Source organism: Osmerus mordax, chromosome 15 (genome assembly GCF_038355195.1).
Source record: "Osmerus mordax isolate fOsmMor3 chromosome 15, fOsmMor3.pri, whole genome shotgun sequence".
Lineage (NCBI taxonomy): Eukaryota > Metazoa > Chordata > Actinopteri > Osmeriformes > Osmeridae > Osmerus > Osmerus mordax.
The window spans coordinates 11,233,954-11,258,773 of record NC_090064.1 but is presented as its reverse complement, the minus strand read 5'-3'; the positions used below and the strand labels follow the sequence as shown (position 1 = coordinate 11,258,773).

Genomic DNA, 24,820 nt, shown 5'->3' with positions numbered 1-24,820 from the left:
GCCAACACAATCCACTACAAGTTCACACATTCGATTCAAGGACTCCTCACACTCTGTGAGGAGAATAGACAGCAAAAAGGAAGTAGAAAGTGCCCTCTGTGTTGCTAGAGGATGTGTAGTGAGAGTTGCCGTTGGTCTTCCAAGTAGTCTCTTTTATGTGTTCCAAAATATGTGTTTGTGGGTGTGTGTGTAGGCCTGCCTGCAAGTGTGGAAACACATCTTATGCTTGCAGGCATTCATGCCATCTGTTCTTATACACTGTGTGTGAGCGTGTGTGTGTGTGTGTCTGTGTGTGTGTATGCATACATTTGTGTGGGTGTCCATGTGTGTGTGTCCATGTATGTGTGTCTCTGTATGTCCATGTGTGTCTATGTGTGTATGTGTCTGTGTGTCTACTGTCTATGTGTAAACTTGTGGGTGTGTGTGTGTGTTTGTGTCATTCCCAGGCCTGGTGACCCCCCAGCCCCTGACCTGTGACCCAGACCAGTTCCAGTGTCTCTACTCCTTCTACTGCATCCCCCTGAGCTGGAGGTGTGACGGCCAGGCCGACTGTGCTGACCAATCAGATGAGGAACAGTGTCCCAGCCTGACCCCGGGCACCGTGCCCCCCCAGGACCGCTGCCCCCGAGACCAGTACCAGTGCTCAGACTCCAGCTGCCTGCCCTCCATATTTCGCTGTGACGGGGTCCCTGACTGCCCCAATGGAGAGGACGAATATAGCTGCCGTAAGTGTGTGTTGTCTGTGCCTGTATGTGTGCTTGTGTGTAGTGAGTCTCACACACAGCTCGAGAACACCCAAGCAGGGATGTGTGAACGAAGCTTCAAATCCAGCCAGAGCGATCACTCAAGTTTCCTTCTGTTAAATAATATATTGATTGTGATTTATGGTCGGAACACTCTCTTTGTCTCCCTCTTTAACTCTCTCTCTGTCTCCCTGTCTCTCTGTCTCTCTGTCTCTCTCTGTACTAAACCCATCAGTTCCTCAACTCTCCATGTCATTCTCTGTCCTCTGCTGTGCCTCCCCCCAGCTCTGCTGCAGTGTGAGGTGGGGGAGCTGGTGTGTGAGAGCCCCCCCAGGTGTTTCCCCCAGCTCCAACGCTGCGACCAAACTGTCGACTGTCTCACCTTCCATGCCGATGAGTCCAGCTGCCATGGTAACGTTTGAATGTTGTTGGTGCCTTTTGCACCTGTCTCTCTCTGGCGCCAGTCAATGTGTTTTGTTGGGCTTGAAATGAATGCTGGATTTCTGAGGTGGGTGAGCTGGCTCTGGGTGGGGGATGTTTGGATGGATTCTGGCAAGAACACTGGGCTTTGGGGATGAATCGTGGGGTTTATAAACTGTCCTCCTGCCTTCAAACCCATCTGTGTGTTGCCCAAAGGTGCTTTTTCTGTATTGAAGGCCCACTTCATAGGTCACTCCAGGCAGTGCCAGAACTTCTCTGATGTAATTCAGAATCCCAGTTGGCCCATCAGGCCAGAGTCCAGAATTTCTTCTGCATGATCATTAAATAGAGAAAATGGTCGAATATGGTCAATAAGACATGACGAGTGGCTATTGTAAGACACAGCTATCTGGCGGTACAGTGTTGAGAACAAGGAGGACATAGGATATACAGTAGGATGTTGGAAACATGGAGTTATCTTTTTAGTATGTCTCTGCTACCCTCACATTGTTTAACAGGATGATGTTGAACTCTGCGCTTGGTCTTTTGACAGAATGTCAACCAAATTACTGTTTGGATCACGGCTTGTGCCGTGTGGAGAATCATGGGCCGGTTTGCATGTGAGTAGGAGTACAAACAACACCCAGATGCAGCACACACATACAGATACATACTTTCACACTCTTTCTCTACCTCTGTTTCCCTCCCTCACTGTCTCCCTCTTTCACACAAACACACACACACACGCAAACAGACACAAACAAAGATAGATGCTAGTTCTTTTCTTTCCTTGCTCCCTTCTCCTTTTCTCTCACTTTTGGCTGCCTTAAAACATGGAAATCCCATCAGTCTTGTTTCATTCCCTGGAAAAGACACGCTCCACAGACCGTAGGGGAGTCTAAGCTTATCCCCCAACAGCTTTCATACACACAGAAACACACTCATATACACGCACACACACACACACATTTTACCCCAAGGGGACTTTTCATAGATGTTCCTGGTCAAAATGTGAACATTCCCCCCCCCCCCCCCCCCCTAGAGGTCTAGTTTGCGGGAGTGGTCGGCAAAAGACCAGAACATTAGACTAATCCTGTGAATTTGGTGGGACTGTGACTGAACCTCCACGGTCCTCCTCTCTGTTCCTCCTCTCTGGTTCTCCTAAACCCACAATGGCCTGAGAGACCAGAGCTGGGAGAGACTGGAGCATATTCAGAAGTTGCTCCTGGCTCAGATTTTCGTCCGCAGACCTGATGATCCTCAGATACTTGAGCTGATACATAATCAATATTCTATACATCACTGATATGTCTGTTGCAGATGACATCTGGAAATATCAAATCTATTCAGAATCTATTCAGGTCTTATCAAACTATCTAAATGGTTGATTTTGTTGATTTCATAATGGTTTGTCAGTCACCCTCAGTTTTGGTGTGTTTTTCTGCTTGAGACAGGGGTTACAGCAGCTCTGGGGCATGTAGATGGGCAGGGAGTTTATGTGAGTGGGGGCATCTGGACTCCAAAGTCACTTGACTGACAGAGCTATGCTATCCTCTGTCCTTTCCCACAATGCCGTGAGAATGTCACATTTAAATGCAAATTGTTTCCCTCCAGGAATGTTGGGCTGAATCCGTCTTTAACATTGTGCATTGCTCTAATGTGCCAAGCTATGGGGGGGGGGGGGGGGGGGGGGGGGGGGGGTGATATTGGCATAGAGAATTCTGATCTCTCTTCTCCTCTCCTCTCTTGTTCTTTCTCCTTTATCCTATTGTCTCTATCTCCCTTTTGCTCTTTCTCTCTCTGTTTCTTTTCAACCATCAAATGTTGTTCCTCCCTGTGTCTTTTTGTGACCAATACACCCCCCATTCGTGATCATCTACTTCCCCCTCCCCCCCACCTCTCCACCCCCCTGCAACCACCACCACCACCACCACGCACTGCCTGTCTAAACAGTGGCTTCACACTATCATTGGCATACTAGTCCCAATACACCTGGTGGGCTGGAACCTAAACCAAGGACAGTCCACCATCAGCCATCTCAGCTGGCTCACACACACACATACACATAGACACACGCCTACATGTACAGTACACACACAAATACACACACTGGCCACACAACCTTTCCAGTTAGCCCACTGTACCCTAATGAAGATAAAACAGCCCTAATGTAAGCAGCGTGTTCTGCATTCGACCATCTCATACATGGCTCTTTCCCCACATTCTAGCCATGATATTGAACAGATGTGGACTTGGATGAGAATACGTTTGAGAAGCAGTTATTTTCCCAGGGGCAGTACTACAACCATTTGTCAGAGATCACAATTTATACAGTACTTTTCTTGCTGTGCTTTATGTCCGTGTAAGATTGAAAGATGAAACTAGTAGCTTTCAATATGAGTACTTTTATGTTTTTAGTTGGTAGAGTGGGTGTCCCCCTTTGTCCTGTGTGGTTGGATTCCATGCCGCCATCTGTGTTCTCTGTCAGGGCCGAAATGTCCCAATCTGTCATCATTTTACTGTTCCTTGTGTCCGTCACCAAAGTCTCAGTATGAATAGATGCCATGCTACAGTAGAGTGGTCGACGCTGGCCTCTCAATGCCAGTGTCAGTCTGTGACGTGAGGATCTATGACTGCAGATGCTCCCCTGGTTGGACGGGCATCCGGTGCCATGTGAAAAAGAAGCCTTCTCCCTCCATCCTACCCCCTGAACCTGACTCAAAACTAGGTAAACAAATCTTGCTCTCTAACACAAGCTCTGAAACTAGACTTTTATACCATAAGAGTTGTGATTTGTAAATGATTCATTATATTCATTTAGAATTCATTTAGAATTCAAAGAAAATTATTTACTTTAATTTAATTACTGAAATGTACAGGCGTCAATGAGTTTACATTAAGACAGACTGTCGGTCAAAGTGATGGATTTGTTTACAGGATGTGTTTACAGTCTGTACCCATGTGTTGCGTGTTCTGTTCAGAGACCATGTACGCAGGAATAGCTGTTGGACTGGTCCTTCTGATAGCGGGAATCACAGTCTCTGTTGTGTTTCTGTTCTTGAAGAAGCAATCTTTGATGTAAGTTCAGTGGTTTAAGATGTTATACTGATGATGAAGATGACAATGACTATGAGGAGGAAGAGAAGGAGGTGACATTGATGATCATGAAAAGGAGGAGGATGATTGTGAGGAGGAGGAGGAGGAAGATAAGGATGAAGAAGAGGATGAGGATGTTGTGCAGAAGAGCAGGAGGAAGATAGGGATGATAATGTGCTAATGTGCTGACTCCACAGTAAGCATGATCTCATGGACTATGGCGTGATGGATAACGCGGCCTTTAACTGGAGGTCAGAGGTCAGTACGGAGCCCCTATCAATCACTTTAGTATGTTCTGTATTTAATTTTGAATGTGTAGTTGGGATTAGTCAACCATTTAAATCACATTACTCCACCTCTCTGTATTGATAGGTCAGCTAACCACATCTGACATAGCTAAAGGTCCTAGTGGTTAAACAATGTCCTCCACGATTGTCCTTTTAGAAGGGGAACATCAATTTTTGTATGTGTTTGGAGAGAGAGAGAGGAGGGGGTAAAAGACAGCATGAGAGAGAGAGATGGAGAGAGATGCCTGGAGCATTAGATCCAAGCTCTCCAGTCTCTCCGCTACCATTGAGAAGCAACCCAGCAGGAGTGCAAACTGCATAAACATCACCAAGACAGATGTCATAATTTTTATTATGTACTAATGTATTTTACGTGTGTGTAATGAGAGAGAGAGAGAGAGAGAGAGAGAGAGAGAGAGAGAGAGAGAGAGAGAGAGAGAGAGAGAGAGAGAGAGAGAGTCTAAAATGAGAGAGGCCTTTCCTCTTGCAGTAAGCATGAGAAACCCACAATATAGACACACATTGTTTGTTTTGTGTTTCACATCCACTTTTTGTATCCATGCTTTCTTCCTCATCTTCTCATCTTTTTATTTTTTTATTTTGCTCCGTCACCCTGTCTCCAGCCCCCCTCCCTGGAGGTGAGGCCCAGGGCCTCCCCTGCTTCTAACCCACGGATGGGTGAGGGTCCTGGGCTGCCCATCAGCGTCTACCCCTGGAGGAGGAATGTGGAGGTGAGGGTTCCAACACACACAGTCCCTGACAGGCCACTGAAAATTACCATAATTGTCTGTATGTATAAAATATGTTTGTGTCTGTGTGTTTGTGTGTGTGTTTGTGTGTGTTTGCATGCGTGCGTGTACTCCAGGGTCCAGGGGACAGAGATGCCAGACTGTCCTTCCCAAACCCACTGTACCAGTACCCCTCAGCTGGGGCAGCTAACAACAGCTCAGAGGCATAACCACACATCACAACATCAAATAACAACAGCCATAATAGTCATGTTACTATCACCATCACAGCCCAGGATGGACAACAGCCTTGGTGAAATATTCAGAAATGTATTTGTGAAGCTATCTGGCAACCAATGTTATGAATCCTCTCAGCACCTTTTCGGTCCATGTTTTCTGCGTAAAGTTGAGCTGTTTTGAGGTTCGGATTTGTGTACTTCCAGCATGTCTCAACATATGTTTCTAATAGTGAGGAACTGGATCATCGTAAATCTTTAATTCAGGCAATGTATCAGCCTGTGTTCCAACATGATTTGGCATTTTAAATTTACATTCAGTGGCGTTGAGTAGGGTTGTTCAGTAATAAAATGATACAGAGCGATCCAAACCTGTGACTGTATAACGGTATTGAGGCAGTTATGAGTACCCCGTCTCTTTCCGGCTTTCTGCAGAATGTAAAATGACTAAAAAAATTTTTTGAGCTGTGCTCTTTACAAGGTGTTACAAGGTGAATGTCTCCTGAATTAATAAAATAATTTGATAATTTGACACAGGTCCTTTTCACTTAAAAATGCTACATGTTACATATGCACCTCCCCCCCCCCCCCACACATACACACACACACACCTCCTCCTTCCCTTCTCTTCATTTAATCTCCCCACACTACTCACGTGACAGTCAGCTGACTGAGAATGTGCATCCAACTGCCTTTTCCCCCGCGCTTCCCCCACTCCCCACCCCCCACCACCACCACCTTTCTCTCTCTTCTCCTATTGTTCCTGGGAGCTTGGACTCAGTCTCTGGAACCATCGTTATTCTCTCCACTGAATGGGAGAGGAGAGCTCCTGGAAGCATTTAGCCAGACCAGCGCAGCTCCCATCATTGGGCTTTTGTTGACGCACTTCTGTAAAGCAACACCAGTCAGCTGTTTTCACCCAGCCTGTTGTTATTCCAATTATGCTAGCTATCCCTGGAGCCGAGGCAAAGGTCAGTGTTTTATTGACACCCAGTGCACACTCTCCGAAAGCCTCATGTAATGTAACGATTCCTGACCCTCAAAGTTGGCAAACGAGCCAAAACAATATTTTTTCAAAAACCTTGGCCTTCACTTTGCTTACTGTTGTAATGTATCTTCCTAAATGAGGCGTAACAGTGGCAGGTGCCGCATGAGAGGAAAGGGCTAACTGTTACGGCCTTTAGTGTGTTCCTGGGTTTCTGCCCATCCTCCACTTCAGCCCTGCTGTCTCTCAGTCCAGGCCAACTCTTCATTCTGTCCCTTACACCCGGTAACCATAGTCTCAGGTCTGCCGAGTCAATGTGAAAGATAACTTTCTCTCCAACAGTTTAGAATGAGTCCTCAACTCTCTCTGTCTTGATTGTGTGTGTGTGTGTGGGGGGGGGGGTAATAATTTCTTCAAAGAAATTTATATTGCTGAATGTGATAGGCAATAGCCAATTATCTAATCCACTTCAGCAAACCCTAAACATTGAGTTGGTTTCTCTGCTTCAATGCGCTCCCCCTTATTGACCCCCTTTGCTTGATTAACTTTTTTAATTCAAGTCAATATCTCTTGAAGCATTCCTTAATTAACGCGATTTTGAGGTTTATCGTTTTGCTGTTTTCCCTATGAAACACAAAAACGAGGCCTGGCAGATTGATTGATTGCAGAGAAGCGGTGTTTAAAGGGCACCAGTTTATTTTACTGTGGAAAAAGTGTTTCAGTTAGATTGCTCATGTGAGATCAATCAAATTAGATCAATGGGAATGATGCTTGGGAAGTTCGGTCTGTATTTCAGCCCATGAAAATAAGATCATAATAAGAGGCTTTCGTCATTTTAGCCATTAATTATTAATTACTATAAATCCTGAGGGGTTATTTTTGACTATGTGTGATGTGAAATTCCAAAAGTTCTCCAATTTAGCTGAGAAAAACTCAACCGAGTCAGTCAAAGATGTGTATTGTATCTTTGTGGGGTGCACCACATTGAGTCTTTCCCAAGCAAACTGCAAGCCACTTGAGTTTCCATATCCCCTCAATAGTACATCTCGAAACTTGGCGAACATCTGCTGTTGTGGGACGGAAAAGCTCCCGGTGGCCAGGCGACGGAGAAGTGGAAAGAAAAGGACAGAGCTGACCTTGTTCTCTCTTTGTGGCTCACCGTCATTAAAGTGTTTTAGCCGGGCTGTGACAGACACTCAGTCCCAACCTTCTCCTTTCATTCCAGTGCCAGGGCCCATAAGCACTGTGGAGAGACTCAGTGCTGAGAGACTCACCTGGCAGGACCTGCCCTGAACGAGCTTTGGGAATGAACACCATCTGCACAGTGGAAAGCTAAGGGACTCTTCTGTACATGATGTTGCTCTAAAACTCTTTACTCTATATTTATATTTATATTTTAGTCATTTAGCAGACGCTCTTATCCAGAGCGACTTAGAGTAAGTACAGGGACATTCCCCCGAGGCAAGTAAGGTGAAGTGCCTTGCCCAAGGACACAACGTCAGTTGGCATGACGGGAATCGTACTGGCAACCTTCGGATTACTAGCCCGATTCCCTCACCGCTCGGCCACCTGACTCCCTACAAGAGTGCTGTAAGTGCCATGTACGCCGGGTGAGAAGCCCTGGCTATCCTGAGGTGCCTGCTAGGTGTGAACGGATTTGTGTGTGATTCTCATTCCTTTTTCAACGATTTTTTAAGTTGTCTCCGCCTGACATTACACCTCAAGCAGAACTTAATCGAATGAGTCAATAAGCTGCATTACATAGAATGAGGAGAGAAAGAGACATAGGAAAAAAGAGAGATAAATAGGAGAGAGAGAGAGGAAGAGAGCGAGAGAGAGTCAAATATAAGTGCTACACAAAAGAAGCAAGAGAGAGAGTAAAAATAAGAACATGGACAAAGATGGAGATGGGGGGGGGGGTTGTGTCTGACCTGCCCTGTATGGGCTCTGGCTCCCTCCAGTCTGTGATCCTGTTTCACACTGGTGAAACATGATGATCAGAGCAGGAGACTAGACCCACCGCCTCTTCACCACCGTGCAATGATTTCACTCCTTGAAAAGAAAAGTGATTTACGCCAAAACAACAGAAAGAGAGAGGGAGAGACAGAGAGAGAGAGAGAGAGAGAGAGAGAGAGAGAGAGAGAGAGAGAGAGAGAGAGAGAGAGAGAGAGAGAGAGAGAGAGAGAGAGAGAGAAAGAGAGAGAGAGAGTTTTGTCAGCAGTAGAGAGTTGTAAAGCTCTTTTGGAGGCAGGCGTCTTGGCTCTGACTCTGCCCTGGCCGGCCACTTTGAAGGAGGCTGAATCCCATTCCACCCAGGCCCCTGAGTGAAGTCACTACGGCTACAACACTCCAATCAGCTTTATGGCCTTGATGGCCACCGCACAAGTGCCCAACTACATTATGGGCGAATAAAACATTAGCAAACTTTGGAATGATTTTGTCCTTCTGACTTTAAGTCTTTGTAATCCCCTCAGTGTAATAATTTGCGTGTAAGTTGTAAACTGTCTACACACAGTACAATGTAGGTATTGTGCCATTGTACATTAGCATAAATGTAAGTACATGATATGTGCATACAGTAAGCGAATGCCAATGTTGTGTATCTAGAATGATACATGGATTTGGTCCAGTATCCAGCAGTTCAGATGTCAATGTTCCTGTGAAAAACATCTACTGCTTGGCCCCCAACTTTGAGACAAATGGATAAATAAAGGGATGTGGAAGTCTCCAGTCTAACCTTGTCAGCAGATAATAATTGTCATATCACCACAACATAAACCCAAGCAATTTCTCAACATCTCTGTTTGAACATTTTTACAAGGAAGTGAAAGAATTTCAAAATCATGATAATCCCCCCCCAACCTCCAACAACCTCCTCTACAGTCTGCTGTTTTTGAGGTTTGAAACAGCTTGAACTTGAGATCAAAGATTACTGCATGTTGTTAATAAGATTTCCAAGGTCGTCAAAAGTAATAGTAGCCAACAGCAACATTCAGAAGCAGACAAATCCAGAACTGCCAATCCAGTGCATAGCAATGTATTCAAGCTGGAAATATGTGGTGAAACTCAAGTGGAAACATTAGCAACCACCAATCCTCACATCCACAATGAGCTGTTGTCAGGCAACATACTAGGACATTAATGTACCTGTGTGAGTCTCTGGCTTTTTTCCTTCCCCAGTATTGGCCTGCTGCATAAACAGCCTGGTCCCCATCTCTTAATCCACAGTGAAACTCATCCACAACTCCCCTCATCCAGCCAACCTCTGCTGTCACAGACACTTAGCTGGTGCTGGTACAGTATCGCCCACTGTATTCACTTGACACAGCCCTCTGTCCTCTCCAGATAGGCGACAAATCCAGTTAGCAGTGCTGCACTGGGGTTGTTGGCTGACTCCCCTCCCAAATGTATGCAATCATTTTTCTCTATATAGTATAATGTGGGACTCAATGAAGGTGGGCTTTGGAAGGTGGACAGTGGATTGGCAAAGCTGTGACTTGTTGACATCCTGATTAACTGGCACTGGTAGGCTAGCTGCCTACTTAGATTATAAACTATAAACTAGTCTTCCAGTTTATTAAATCATTTCCAAAACTCATATTATCAACAAATGCTGCATGCATGATTTCATGCCTGTCTGCCAACATTTACCTACAAAAGGAGGTCTTTATGAAATGAAAATAATTGTATTTCCATGAAGCTTTTCCATAACTATGGTAAGGTCCTGTTGGCCTCTTTGTTCCCATGGTGAGGGTGTCTTAATTTGAAAATGTATGTGGTCCAACTGGTTCTCCCTGGGCAGGATCACAGCCAACCACAGGGGTAGAGGGAGAATGGAGAGAGTTCTAAGGCGTGGACGGCAGCCATTTCAGACCAAAAGACTGGTCCACATGTGCTGCCTGGCAAAGCAAGTGAGGAGCTTTCCCAGCCGGTTGCCAAACACGGTCTCGAGGAATGGCTGTCATGTTCGTGAATAGGTGAAATCAGAGAAAGCAGTCTAACACAGCCTTGTTTTGCTAAAACCAAATTGTCTTCATAATGATAATCATTACATCATATTTATTTAATCATATTATGCAAATTTAGGCTGCAGTAGTTTCATTTCTTCTTTCATTTAATCAGCGTGATAGTAATAATCTATTTAAACGTTTCTTGAATGACGGATCCAGAAAAAATCTACGCCAACCTGTTACATATTCACTTTACAGAAAGCTATTGCCGAAAGAGGGCGCTCATACCAGCGCTGCAACCATCCAGGTGGTGCGCAAGCAAGATACCTATAGGTCAAGTTGGCTACTTTGTCCAGGTATGATACATGGACTAACTCAATTGTAATTTGCCGAACTTTCCATTTTTACTTTGAGTGTGTTTCAGTACGGTCTTGGAATAACATCCTATACCTTTCCCGCTCCAATCATTTATACGCTGGTTTAGGCTACTATAGCCTGGCTACAATAGCCTAAATTGTCAACCATATCTAAAAGCTGTAATTAAAATAACCTTTTGCAGGGTTTGCATTTTTATGTTGTCATAATACTTCTTTGGCTGCAATTCTGTATTCAACAGAATATAATTTGTCATATGATTGCAACACGCCATCAATTTCCCTAAACTGCCTTTCTAGTCCCATGTATAGGCTAGAGTTCAGCAGAGGACAATAGCGAGGCTGTAGCCTTTGAAGACAAGTACCCATTCCACAAAGCGAGCATAACTCAATGTGGGAAAATATTGAAGTTTTTAAACTCAAAGCCATGGAATGGCCACAGAAGGCAGTGCGCAGGGAGCGAGAGCTCAACCAGCAACAGAGGAAGAGAGGGAAACTTAGTGTTCTGGCCATTTGGCCAACCTTGTCAGATGCCCCTACCGTTGTGCAAAAGTATAGGGCTAACCTTAAATTTAACATTGATATGTGCAAACGCATTAAAGTCCTGGAAGGTAAATGAAACAGGCAGGATACAATAGGACACCGTCCAGAGTAGGCAGCCCTGTGTCCGGTTGAGAGATCCATGGAGGAGGTCCAGGCAGAGCTTATGGGATACATCTCTACCCTAAGTGATCTAAAGTAATTATACCAACATGGAAAGCAAGGATTTTACTATTTTGCCCTGTCACGTTTGTGATGAGATGACTTAATGATGCACATCATAGGCTATAGTATTAGTCTTTGGTTTTATTCCTGCCCTGTACCAATGTGTGGACCGACACCAAGGAAAACATGTAGGATACCCGTTAGTGTAACTGTACAAAATACATGCAGATGAACGGATACGCTCCTGTACACCTAATTGTGGTAAGTAGCTTACAGTAAACTGGGTGTGTGATGAAGGGGTGGCACTCACTGTAAGAAACTGAACACTATTGGTGAATTGGTGATTGAGGGGGGAGAGGGGGAGAGGGGACAGTGCACCCTGCTCTTTCGAGAGCGCAGCCCACATTGCGCCTCCTTCTCCTTCTCGGGTAGGACCGTCGGAATGAGATCTGTGTAGGTTACGCCGCGGAGCTTAGATGACCTCAATATTTTGAACTGTGTTGCTTTTTTGGATTGTGAACTGGGACCTGTTTGGACGAGCGTGTGCGCGCACTCTCGCATACCCAGCACAAGCAAGCACGCACACAAACACAAACAAACAACACCGAACGTCCGCTGTTCCTGTTAGAGCGAGCAGAACAGACAGGTCTCGCTGTGGAAACACTGGCTCCTGGAGAGGCACAGTTACGGAGTCAACGTGAAAACAATTTGTGTATGAAAAACAAATATCCATATAAAGGGGACATAACCAATACCTGTGGACCTCGGATATGGCGGGTGTGAAGACATTCGACCTTATTGTTGGAGTTGTTTTAGTTTTACACTGTCTTGGAAATGCGCTTCAAACGACTCGAGGGGAGATAACAACAAGCGGTAAGACCCGAAATTTTGATGGTTCCAAGACCTACACAAATTATCCAATTATTAAAAAACATAGGCTAGTGAACAAATAAAGCGTGTCTTGTTATGTGGGCTTATATTTTACGTTCATTGTTATCTCTTGTACATCCTAAAGTAGGCACGACAGTTAGAACACAACTCCGATTCGTAACAGAAAACCAAAATAGTCTACTCTTTGTGTGATGTCACAGTCTCACTGTCGAAACAGCCATTTCACCTGTCGCGTAAAGTAAAAGGATAATTTTGTTTTCATCGTGTTTGGGATTAAACGCGTAACATTCTTTGATTAATTGTATTGATGGACAACATCAGGTGCATCCAAAAGCATGCGCTAACTACCAGATAATTCTACAGTGAAATGGAGGCCAATGTATTTACAATATTTGCAATGACATTTGGAAGTAGGGGCAAGGTTCATATTGGATAGGAGTATTCGAACATGTGTGTGCTGGCGCTCCCATGCATGCATCCTTTCGTGTTTTTGTGTGAGCAGGTGCGCGCGCATTAAATTGGAGAGATGGAAAGCGTTCTCGGGTCGGCAACTGATAGCCTACTGGATGCTATTGTCTTCCTCTTTTATTCCAGCAATGTATAGGTTGCCCCAGAACAGTTCGTTGAAACATTCTTAGTAAATATATAGTGTTGCAAACAGGTTATATTCGAAGTTGTTTAAGTCATTATGTACAGTACACATCCATGTCGAGATTTAGTTTTCTTTTATAAATCAGGCTCACGCCCATTGTCAAAAGTTATCCTTTAATCATGGATATGTTCCTAAGATAAATTGAGACCGTTGCACACGGTGGTATTCTGTCAATTTACTACACCTGGATGATACGAAAATCCTTCATCTTGAGTTACAGTAAATATTATGAATGAGAATGAACAAGATTGAATCTGGCCAAACAGTGCCTGGGGAGCCTTAGCACCAAGGTCTCTCTCAATGCAACTGCTATCTGCAGGACTCTGGTCTTATTTGATGCCAGATCAGCCCCAATGGAGAAGGAGGGAGGGAGGGAGATAAGAAGCAGGTAGGGGAGAGTTGCTTTCATCTAAGAGTGTTGACCCAGAACATCCTGCGCCAGTCTGGGAGTGTCCAGTTTTGAAATTCAACACTCAGAAAACATAGCAATGAATAACCACCGTTTTAGAAGGAAAGAGGGAGAAATAGAGAGGGTAGGGGGCGTGGGAGAGGGGGGAGGGACTGGGGATAGGGGGTGGGTGAAGAGGGAGAAGTATGTTTGTTCACATGCTGATGATGTGTCAGCCCTGTTCACAGGGACTGTCGCCAGGGACTCCATTCTACCCTCCCTGGGTTCCAGTGAGTGGTTCCATGTTTTCTCAGGGTTCTAGACTTGCTCCAGACTGGTTCTGTGACACCTGGAGGACATCATGCCAACATGGGTTGTGTTCTCATAGTCCTGGTCTTGTTTCGAGGAGGATTGGTGGGGGAAATGTAATCTCATATGGCAGTGTAAGTGTTAGACGGGGCCAAGGTGTTTGGAGTGTTTGGAGTATGTATAGTACTGTATTTGATTAGAGGGAATAAACAGACAGTTCGGCAGAGAGGGAGGAAAGAAAGAGAGAAAAATAATTAGGCACGCCCACAGACACACACACTCACGCATGTTGTTATCTTTACTGCGCTATTGACAGGTACTTTGTCTCTCTTTATGGACCTAATCCATCTCCCTTGGCAAGCAGTGGATCAGCCAGTGACGGTGCTGTGAGAGGATAATAAAGAGCTCATGTTACAGGACAGATCCTGGTTCTGCTGCTTCACCTGCCCGTCCCTCACCACACTGTTCAGGTTAGGAAGACTGGCATGATCATGCTGCTCCAACCAGTGTCCTACAGTAGGTTTACATATGAAAGTGACACAATTCCAACCATCACTATTCTGTTTTGAAGTTCTCAGACCTCCATGTATGTGAGAGTTAGCTCCAAGACTATCTGGAGGTCCCTGTCCTTGTCGGTGGATGTGATGAACTCAGAGTTCCACATAGAGAGGATGACCCCCCCCCTCCCTGGAGCCGTATGTGGGACAATATTTTTAGATTCCATCTTCTAGGTGAAGTGCTTTCCTTGTCATGGGTTACGACATGCACTATTTTGGGGGCTGGGTGAAGAGGAGGAGTGCGTCCTTTCGTTTGGCTCCCATGGGGGTAGTGGTCTTACCAGCCCATAGGAGTGAGGATCTCCAGTCTGCTGGCACCTCTGGGATTGGTTGGTCTGGTGAAGCACTCGCTTGCACAAAGACTGTCACTGGCTCTCCCATTGACTGGGATCCACAGCCGTAAAGGATTTGGAGATGGGCAGAGATGAGATTGTCTCACTACCTACAGCCTGATGTGTGTGTTTGTGTGTTTGAGTATGTGTGCGTGACATTGCATAACTGTACAGTATGCAGATGTCTATGGTGTGCATACACGGCCATACACACACCACACACACATGCCTGTCCTCGTAGTTATCAGTTAGACTGGCTGTTGTGTCCATCTGGGCAGTCTTAGAGAACATCCGGTGATCTAAACGCTCCCAATCTACCCCTACCCCATTCTCTGTGACCATCTACGGCTGACGTCAGCAGCAAGCTCGGTTCATTTTTCACTCCGATTGTGCCTCCAAGCAAGAGACAGGCGACGTCACAACGCTCTCTCCTTCTCCTTGCTGGCCCTGTGGAGCGGTGAGGTCTGGTTTCAAACTGCTGTGTTCGGGGCTGCTAATGTGCTAGGATCGTGGTTTTCTGTGGAATGTCACTGAGTCATGGACAGCTATGTCTGTGTTGGAGACTGTACCATGGTGTGCAGTGACTGAGGCTGTGTTATTCTGGGCTGAGCAGCACTGGGCTGGATGGGTTCTGTGGTAGACAGAGGGTTAACATGGACAGGTGCTGATAGCCTGGCCATGGTCGTGTGGGCCAGTTCTCCATCTATCAAATTGGCAGGAGCCGCCTCGATACTGGACTGTATGCAGACGCACACAGATGCACACGCTGCACATGCACGCTGTACACAAACACACACACACAATCACACAATCACTCCAACTCACCAAGACCAAGATACAGTTCACTTATGTATGCACCCGGACACAAACTGTATGCTCAATGCGCGGCTTGTTAGACTCAACCTTCAAAGGGTTTGCCCTTCATGACTAAGATAGTCTGCTTTCTCTCGGTCCCGGTTTGGTTCTCCTTCATGACTAGGCAGGTTATCATCAGAGGACTGTTTCACAAAGAGACCTGTCTGTTCTCCACAGAGGGGAAGAGGTTCAGCTGAGTTTAGGGAGGGGATAGGAGGGGCTTACGGTCAGTGTGTGAGCCTTCTTGGAATCCACTCCCCCCTCCTTCTGACACTGCACATTCTATAATGCACAGAAGGAGCCGGCCTCTTTATTGGCTGTCTGAATGACCTGCTGAAAGAAGCTGCCATGAATGGATGACGGGGGCTGGATGATGGTCTGTGGAGGGGGGCGAGGGAGGGGGAGGGGGCGGTGGTGCGGCAGAACATTGTCCTGCCTCCCCCCCCTCCCATGCAGGGATGAGAGGTGGGGGTAGTTGGGGGTGGGGGGGCACACGGCAGCCACCAAGCTCTCACGTTAGTCACACCCTGGAACTTGTCATCCTATGTCCACCCCTTCACTCTGAGGAGGACCCACAACTGTGTGTGTGTGTGTGTGTGTGTGTGTGTGTGTGTGTGTGTGTGTGTGTGTGTGTGTGGAAAGGGTATGAGTAGGGGGGGTGCATTGGGCAGGGGGCACGGACAGAGTAGAGGGTTCAATAGCCTCAGAGACAAAGACACGAGGCCGCTAGTTAATGAAAGCCAGCACAGTTAAGCTGCTCTTTATCCACCCCGCTATTGTCTTTCACATGAGCCTGAAGACCTTTCTCCTCCACCTGCAGCTTTTGATTCAGCAGGGTCACTGAGCTTCTACCAGCCTCTGCTTTAGGAGGAGGGAAGGGGCTTTCTCTTCTAGGGTTGTGTTTATTAGATTAAAATCACTTAAGAACTTAAGTGATTATTAGGGTCTGTCAAAGGAGCACACACTGGAGATTGGAGATGACTTTTTTTCTTGAGGGACTTACATGTGAAGGAGCTTAACTGATTGCAGGGTTTTCTATGTGAGAGGGAGGGAGGGAGGCAGTGCAGTGTTATCTATGAGAGAGGGAGGGAGAGAGAAAGGGAAAGGTATTTTCATTCTCCATGCATTCACAGAACTCCTCAGCTCTGCCAGGTGGGGAAGAGCTGATTTGATAAGCATGTGAACAGTGTCCGTACCCAGGTTGCTGTATTATCTGGAGTCCGGCTGTCTGTCAGCTGGACAGACAGCTGGGCAGCAGTGAGTAGGAGAGTCCAAAAAGAGAAAAAGAGAAATTGTGTTTTTGAGTTGGAGCATTTTCAGCTTCCTTTTCGCCTGCAGGGGAGAGTGTGTGATGATCAAACAGTAGATTGGGTATTTGGAGAAAATGTTCCATCCCTGGCTGCCCTCACAACCAGGGAATAGACTCTGGACTATCACAAGGTGTCATCCACTACACCTGACCGTTCAGGGATTTCATATGTTTTGTATGAGACGCCAGAGGTTGATGTCGTTTGGTGTGTGTGTGAGACAACAGTTGGTGATGAAGACTGTCTGGGAGTCTGTCCAGGCGGGGGGCCAAGGAATCTTTCCGGCAAGCTGGAGAAAAGTTAACCCCTGACACACACACACACACACACACACACACACACCCACACACACACACCCCACACACACACACACACCCTGCCTTCAACAGGCTTGACACCCACAGCCAGGTGGGCGGAAGGAACCTTTGTCCCAGAACGGGCTGTGTCACTCAGTGGGGCTGACAACATGTTGCTACACGTCCATCTGCAAGCATGTGTATGTTTGTGTCTGTATTAAAGAAGACAGAGAGACAAAAAGAGAGAGAAGTGCTAAAAGTTAAGGCAAAATAAAAAAGAGAGAGAGAAAGGTAGAGATGAGGAGAATAGTATTTATTTAGTTATGGTTTGTATTCATGTATTTCGTGATCTCCCTTTGCTCTGTATTTTGTTTGATCTTCTGTGTCTTATGTAGTTTCCTGTACTAATGAACAGGATCTACACAGCCCCAAACTCAACCCAGATTTTACGATATTCATATTATGCTTTCAAACCCACCAATCCAACATTCCTTTCAACCTCTATTTATTTTCACTCTCATTGTGACATTGGATGCAGGCTGCCAGTAAAAATACAGCTATGTTTCAGAGGCTTTGTTTCCAGAAGCTTCATAAGATGTCCACAGTCTCACATTCATGTGGCGTTGTCATCACTGATGGAATCTTGACATCTTCTCGTTTACAGCAGCTTACAAACGGGCCTGCTGTCTGCTGTCATCTCTTTACTGTGTCACAGTAAAACTGTGTTTTAAACCTGCAAACAAGTTCAAGCAAGCACTGAAGCTGATTCATGGCTTCTCTACATATTCACTCTCTACATGTCTAGCTCTCATTCTCCCCTTCCATCTCCAACAGCCCAGTCTTGGTTCTCTGGGACATAAGGAGTGTGTCCTGGTCCATATGTCTCTCTCGTTCGCTCCACTCCAAACTCATCCTGACATGTAGCTTCCAGACCCTGCAGCGACGAAACACTGACAGCTCAACTCAGCCTCATGGGACTTTGTTTGTTTCCAAATGTTGCGGGCATCGACCACATGCACATCTCGGGTTAGAATGGAGGAATTCATTCAAGGTTTTGATTTAAAAAAAATCTCTTGGGTTGGTGAGTCTTGGTACACTATTGTTGTTAGTCATGACTAGCCATAGAGAGATACACCCCAACAATTGTGAGTCATCCAGAACTGGGGAGAATGAGTACTAACTGACAGGAAAATGACCATGGATTGTGAAAGAGAGAGCAGTATGGAGGAACTGAGATCTGACTGACAGACTGGCTGACTGACTGAATGACAGACTGGTTCTGGGTCAGCTCTCAGACACCTGCTGTCTTTCAGCTGTCATGTCCCAATGGAGACTAAGTCTGGAGAGTGGGGAGCTCCTCCCACTGTGGTTACACAGGAAGAGGGATTTCCTCGAATACTAACTTTGAGTTTAGACTGTACCTGTAAAGACAAAAGAATGGAAATCTCTAAGACTTCAGAGACATTTATTCATTTAGCAGACCATCTATTCCAGCTATTCCTCCTTACTCCCCTCAGAGACCCAGTGATTATTTTGTAAGGATATCTGAGGTCGTTATGCTTACCTGGCGGAACATTCTTTAAATCTCAGTGAGGGCTGAATATCTAACGGGGTAGCACAACTGTGATGGGAATCAACAAGGGTTTCTGGTGAAGTGTGTCTGGTTGCTTTCAACTTTAAGTATTCAGGCGTCTCTGTGTCTTACTGGGAGCGATTTTGGAGCTGAACTCACATAGGCTGCCAACAACAAAGTAGAATGGTAGCCGTGTGTCTGTGTGAGGACGTATTGTAGCCGTTGGCATTTCTACTCAGGTAACCGGAGACTTGCAGAGGCTGTTTTAATTCAGTGGAATGCCTTGCAACCAGCCTGCAAATTAATTGTATTTCACAGAGAGACGTACAGCTGGACAATAACAGTAGCCCCCATCTTCCTTCCTAGCATTTCACACACAGTAATTCAAACCCACAGCTTTTTTTGTTTTATGAGTAAAATTAGATTTGACATGCTAGTTGAACTCAGCGATTTGGGAGAGGTTGTATAAGAATTTGCCATTGTAATTTTGGAATTGGTCAGTGTGTGATGTGTTTTATGTCATTGGACCTGACTGTGTGGTGGTTAGAAACGAGGACAGGAATCTTCAAAGGCTGCTTTATGGTTAAAAAATGACCTGTTAACATTTACATTACCTGACAGAATTTGAATATGAACTACAGATTTTATTTTTCTTCCTGGCAGACACCTGGGTGTCTAGTCTCTAGTCTCGTACTCAGTGCGACTCAACACCTGAGAACCAGAGCACTTAATGTCTCAACTTGTGTGTTCATCCTCCTAAAGAGTTTGGTCCCATCCAGTAATTTTCCTCAGGCTGTGGATGGTTGCTGCTGCTCAGGGTATTCCAGGGGTCTAACTACAAGCTGGCTGGCTACCATAGACACTTTTATATTTGTCTTTGCTCGGGTAAACATGGGTTTATTTTGGTACTTTGGGTGGGTCTCTTTGAAGTTTATGTGACAGGAAGGTTCTCAGGTGGGGCTCCAAACACTAATTTCTTCACAATAATGTAATTGACTCTCATTAACCAGCTTTTGTGCAAGTTACCCCAGATGACAGTAATTGGATGCTGAGTGAATTAATGATGGCAGTTTAATTAGTAGTTTGTTTGTTCCACCGTGTCCCGCTAATGGCTGGATCCTCGTCCCAAAGAAGGTTTGTGGTGGGTGGTAGACATGACGTCACACACACCCTGTCCCCCACAAATATCACTGGGGCTCGGTGGCGAGGGAAGCATAAAAGTTCCCCTGTCTCCCTGGAGGGACGGTGACGGTCTGTGCTGTCTCTTATCAGGCTGGTGGAGCTGTCGAGCCCTGGGGGTCATGAGTGTCTGGCTAAGGTGATGGGTGCTAGGTATTGATTAAGTGTCTGGCTCCCCAACCCCCCCCCCCCCCCCCCCCCCCCCCCCCCCCCCCCCCCCGCCACACTCCCACTTCCCGGGTTCGCTCACTGCCAACTCAACACTCCTGCCACACATTCAAGAATGCCCTAAATAAAGACTAGCAGCCATTTCATCAGGTTCTCATCTTTGTTTTGTGTTGTGATCCTGAGTTTGAAGTGCAGCTTATGTTGTGGAGCAGGCAGACATCACTCTACAGGGCTGTCTGGAGCTGTGATGGATGAGCTGCGTGTCAAACCTATTGACTCTGGCTCAGAAATCGAACAAGCTGTGATGAGAATAAACAACAATGAATTATTTGACATTATTTGCTAAGCTAAGTGACGTTTTGTGACTATTAAAACATTTTTTTTGGTGGGGGGGGGGGGGAGGGGCAGAGGGGATATTGACACCAGGTTCCCTGTGCAGGGTTTTTTCACATACCAGATGTGGGGCCGCATGCAGGGTGGAAGTTATTTTTCTTGAAGCAGTTTTCTATGTGACTTGGTGGAACAGCATGAATCTGAGATTGTAGAGGAACATCAAGACATGCTGAGGAAGAATACAGTTTTATTGTTGGCAGATTATTGCTGCTAATGATCAACATTCACAAACTGAATAGATGAATCCACATGGCTTGTTAAAAGGTTGGGCCCCCACGGTGGCATTGACTGAGTGTGTGTGCAGGTCTGTGAGTTAGTGTGTGTTTGTATGTCTGTGTGTGTGTGATCTTATTATACACTTCACAGCTGCCAGGTATTGATGGTGAATGAGAGATAAACAGAAGATATTACATTTACATGTTGTCATTTAGCAGACGCTCTTATCCAGAGTGACTTACAGTAAGTACAGGGACATTCCCCCCGAGGCAAGTAGGGAGAAGTGCCTTGCCCAAGGACACAACGTTTTTGACACAGCCGGAATCGAACCAGCGACCTTCTGATTACTAGCCCAATTCTCTTACCGCTCAGCCACCTGACTCCCCCTCACCTGACATGGGTGGGTTATTTTTGCATGATCTTTAGAAAGAGAGTGACATGGATATAAGGAGAGATGGGAAAATGAGAGGAAGAATACAAAATGGTTAAATAGTGATATGAGGTAAAGAGGCCCTTCCTAAGGTTCCTCTTAAGAGGATAAGATGGATGTGACATCGCTGATATAATCATGTAGGCATGAATGAGAAAGGTATAAAAGAGAACCTCAGATATAACCTATTTTTCCCTCTGTCACTGGAGAAAATTCTGACAAAAATCTAATCCAGTTACATAGAAAATGAACATGAACTTCATCACCTCTGATCGCCTCGTCTTCTTCTCCATTGTCCCCACAGTCTGTGATCCAAAACCCGGGGTGTTAGTGGTGGTTCCAGTCCTCGGTTCCGTTCCTTGGCTCTCTATGTGAATGTGATTTCGTTTCCCCGGTTTCCTGAGTTAACGTTCCTGTGTCACATGTGATTAGAGGGAGAGGCCTAATGATCGGCCACTCCTGCTGTTCTCTGTAGGGGAGAGGGGATGTGTTTTTAATGAGCTGGAGGCTGGAGGAGTTTGGAGGACTTGATCACTCCACAGCTGAGGACACAGGCTGGAGGACTGGACTCTCTTTCTTTATGCTTTCTCTCTCTCTCTCTCTCTCTCTCTCTCTCTCTCTCTCTCTCTCTCTCTCTCTCTCTCTCTCCCATTTTCTCTGTCTCTGTCTCTGTCTCTTTCTCTGTCTCTCTGTGTGTTCAAATTGAAGAACCACGGAAATTAATACATGCTGAGGAATCATTAGACTTCTGGTTCTTCTTTGTAGTCACATCGCTAATTGCATTTACTAAAGATCTACACAACAAGTCAAAAATACTGTCTCCCCTCCTTAGTGCTGTGTCTCTCTCTCTAGGGGAACTTTCATTATCAGCCCAGAGGTGGTTGAGCAGGTACTTTGGGGCGTCTCATCACTAATCCCTTTCATTGCCAATCCATGCACTTTGTCACGACGGACTATTTTTTATAGTATCATACCGAGGTGATAAACCAGATGCAGCGTGGGTATTTTGGCCCACTCCTATTGTAGCTCCAGCCATGGTGTGTGTAGGTGAGACACCTGAGCTGGCCCAGTCAGTTTTTATGGGATATTATTCACTGTGTTCGGCAAAGTGCTGCGCGTGACACTGCAAGCGTTTCGGAGATTTCCAAGCAGTAAAGAATAGGCCGCTCTTGTCCTCCTCCTTCTTCTTTCCCTGGCTGGTTAGATGTGTGGGCCAAAAGGAGACGGCTGATATAACACGAAGCGAGAGCTCGATACCCGAGCATGTCACTGCCTTGAACTCTGACCCTGAGCTTGGGTTGTAAAATGCCCCCCCTCCCAGCTTTCTGACACCGCAGCCTCCTGAGAACACAAACACACATACACAAACATAATGGAGAAATTAAGCACCAGATAGATACTGAAAAGTGGACACATTTGTCAGATGAGAGTTGAACTTGTCAGACGGGCAAATGGAGAAATAAATTGGTGAACAAATACATGTCTATGATTGACACGTGAACTAAACGGTCTCTGGCAGATTTGATGCTTTGTTCACGTACTGATAGTCCTTCATGTTCAGGTTTGGCTAAGTACAAGACTGAATCTTGCCCTCACAAAACATAGTAGTCTTGTCGTTGGCTAACAGGACCAAGTGTGAGCATGCTGCCCATCATTTTAAAGCTATGATTACACACGGACAACAGCAAGTGTCTCGGGGAATTACAGAACGAGTTAATGGGGTTTCTGGGTCAATGAACTGGCTGGAACAGTAATTTGTCCACCATGTTCAGAGGGAGTTAAAGCAGCACCTCTGCTCATCATGTTTTACTTTTTCAAACTGTCATTTATTATTTCATCAAAAAAACGTTATGCTTGCATACTACCCTCTGTGAGGTAGCCTAGAACCCTCATCCCTTAAATCTCATGATCTCATTTTCCAAACTGGCTTATTAAATATTTTGAACACAATTCTTCTTTATTATTTAGGACATAAAAACCTTTAATGGGTCACTTTATTATTGTTCATGGCTGAGATTTCTTTTTAGATGAGGTAAGTGTGGGGCTTTTATTCAGTGCACATCTAGGGGACTGGGTCCAAGCTGTAATATATAGAGAACCACAGAGACTGGGGCATACACTGTCATAACTGGCTGGTTCTCTGTTCCCAAGAGGTTAGCCGGTTCTAAAACAGTGACTTGAGGCCTCTGATCACTCATGCACTTTGCAATGACGGCTTGTATTTTCTAGTGTCACATAGAGGTGTTAAATCACTTTCACTGTGAGTAGATGATGCTGTCACCTCCCAGCCTCAGTCCTGGTGTTTGTGTCTGGTGGCAGATTTGCAGTGACAAGCCCCAGCCTGGACATGACAGGGTGCACATGCATCCTGATATGAGAGCACAATCACTGTGACAGCCAGGTAATGGAAGCAGGTCTCTGCCTCAGTGACATCTCGGCCGGGTGCCCGCGGAAAAAAAAGGATTTCAGAGTGATTGGCAGGAATAATGGGACCCTGTCTGTCCTGTCTGTCTGTGTGTCTGTCCTTACATCAGACAGGTGAGGGGAAAGACAGGTGCAAGGCGCTGTATAAAGACGGCAGATGCCCTGAGGGTCCACAGTTACTGGAGAGGAACTTCCTCTGAGCAGTGAAGGTCCTGGTGTTCTCCATAAAGTAGACAAGTGATGGAGGGCTGGAGGGCTGGAGGGCTGGGGATTCCTGATAGGACAACACAGCTGTGTGAAGGAAAACAGGTCCTGTCTTGGAAAGAAGACAGTAAACACAGAAAAACTGAGAGGGGGGGGGTATAATTTGCCCCTGGTTAAACTATTTAACCTTGAAGTCAAGCAGCCAACTGACAAAAGGAGATGGTCTCAACTGTTGTTTTGTGGTGTGGCTGATGGACAGGCGCCCTTTGCCTGGGAAATGGGCAGGGGAGAGAATACACAGTAATCAAGTCAAGTCAAATCCCATCTTTTTGTTTGTCGGATTCTCTCTTGTCACACCCTAAGCTCTGTCATATTTCTCTCTCTTCAGTTTTTCTCTCTCTTAAACCTCTCTCCCTCTCCGGTTTTATCCAATTTCTTCCTTTCTTTTTTGCTGTCTCTGTCGCTCGTCATTTCCCCTCTCCCAACACTCCTTGTCACGCACCCTGAGGTTTAAACTCACCACAGTTCTTTGGGGATGGCTGGTTGTCTTTCCTTCCCCTTTCTGCTAGTTTCTCTCCTTGCCTCTCCCCTGTTCTCCTCCTCTTCTCCACCAGATGTGAATGTTTTACTGAGTCATTAAAAGCTTCTGCCCAAGCTGTTTTCTCTCAGGCACTGTAAAACTCAGCCTTGTTGCTCAGGAATTTATTCATTCACAGATTTCGTTTAACAAGGAAGAGTATACTCGTGCCGGCATGTGTGCATCTGTGTTTGTGTCAGCAACAGAAACAAAATCCAACCTTGCTCAAACTATTACTACATACAACTTCCAAACAACAGCAACAAAAGTATACTGCATATGTACAGTAACCTGTCTATTAATCGAAGTCTGAGAAAACATGAAAATCTCAGGAAGAAGATTTTAGTATATATAAGTATGAGGTAACAGTATCAAGATAGGGCCGTGTTCTGACCTATTTTAGTACAGACAGAGCTGATTTCCCATGACACAGTTCAGCTGACAGTTAACAGGTAGTGAAGCTCATGGACAGAAAGCCATTGCCACTGCTCTAAGATGACTTTAATACTGTAAGAAGACAATGCAGAAAATAGTAGAAGCAACAT

The 24,820-nt window shown here is 45.7% G+C and overlaps 2 protein-coding genes across 2 annotated transcripts in view; both read left to right on the top strand.

The window, feature by feature from the left end:
• malrd1 (MAM and LDL receptor class A domain containing 1) overlaps positions 1-6,017 on the top strand; it is a 30,277-nt gene extending 24,260 nt beyond the window's left edge. The window contains exons 26-33 of the mRNA XM_067252218.1: positions 447-725; positions 1,029-1,154; positions 1,717-1,783; positions 3,803-3,891; positions 4,145-4,241; positions 4,457-4,517; positions 5,170-5,277; positions 5,412-6,017. Of these exons, the coding sequence (XP_067108319.1) occupies positions 447-725; positions 1,029-1,154; positions 1,717-1,783; positions 3,803-3,891; positions 4,145-4,241; positions 4,457-4,517; positions 5,170-5,277; positions 5,412-5,504 (920 nt within the window). The 3' untranslated portion in view covers positions 5,505-6,017. The remainder of the gene's footprint in view (positions 1-446; positions 726-1,028; positions 1,155-1,716; positions 1,784-3,802; positions 3,892-4,144; positions 4,242-4,456; positions 4,518-5,169; positions 5,278-5,411) is intronic.
• A 6,081-nt stretch (positions 6,018-12,098) lies between these two features.
• plxdc2b (plexin domain containing 2b) overlaps positions 12,099-24,820 on the top strand; it is a 57,098-nt gene continuing 44,376 nt past the window's right edge. The window contains exon 1 of the mRNA XM_067251843.1: positions 12,099-12,397. Coding sequence (XP_067107944.1) covers positions 12,295-12,397 — 103 coding nt within the window. The 5' untranslated portion in view covers positions 12,099-12,294. The remainder of the gene's footprint in view (positions 12,398-24,820) is intronic.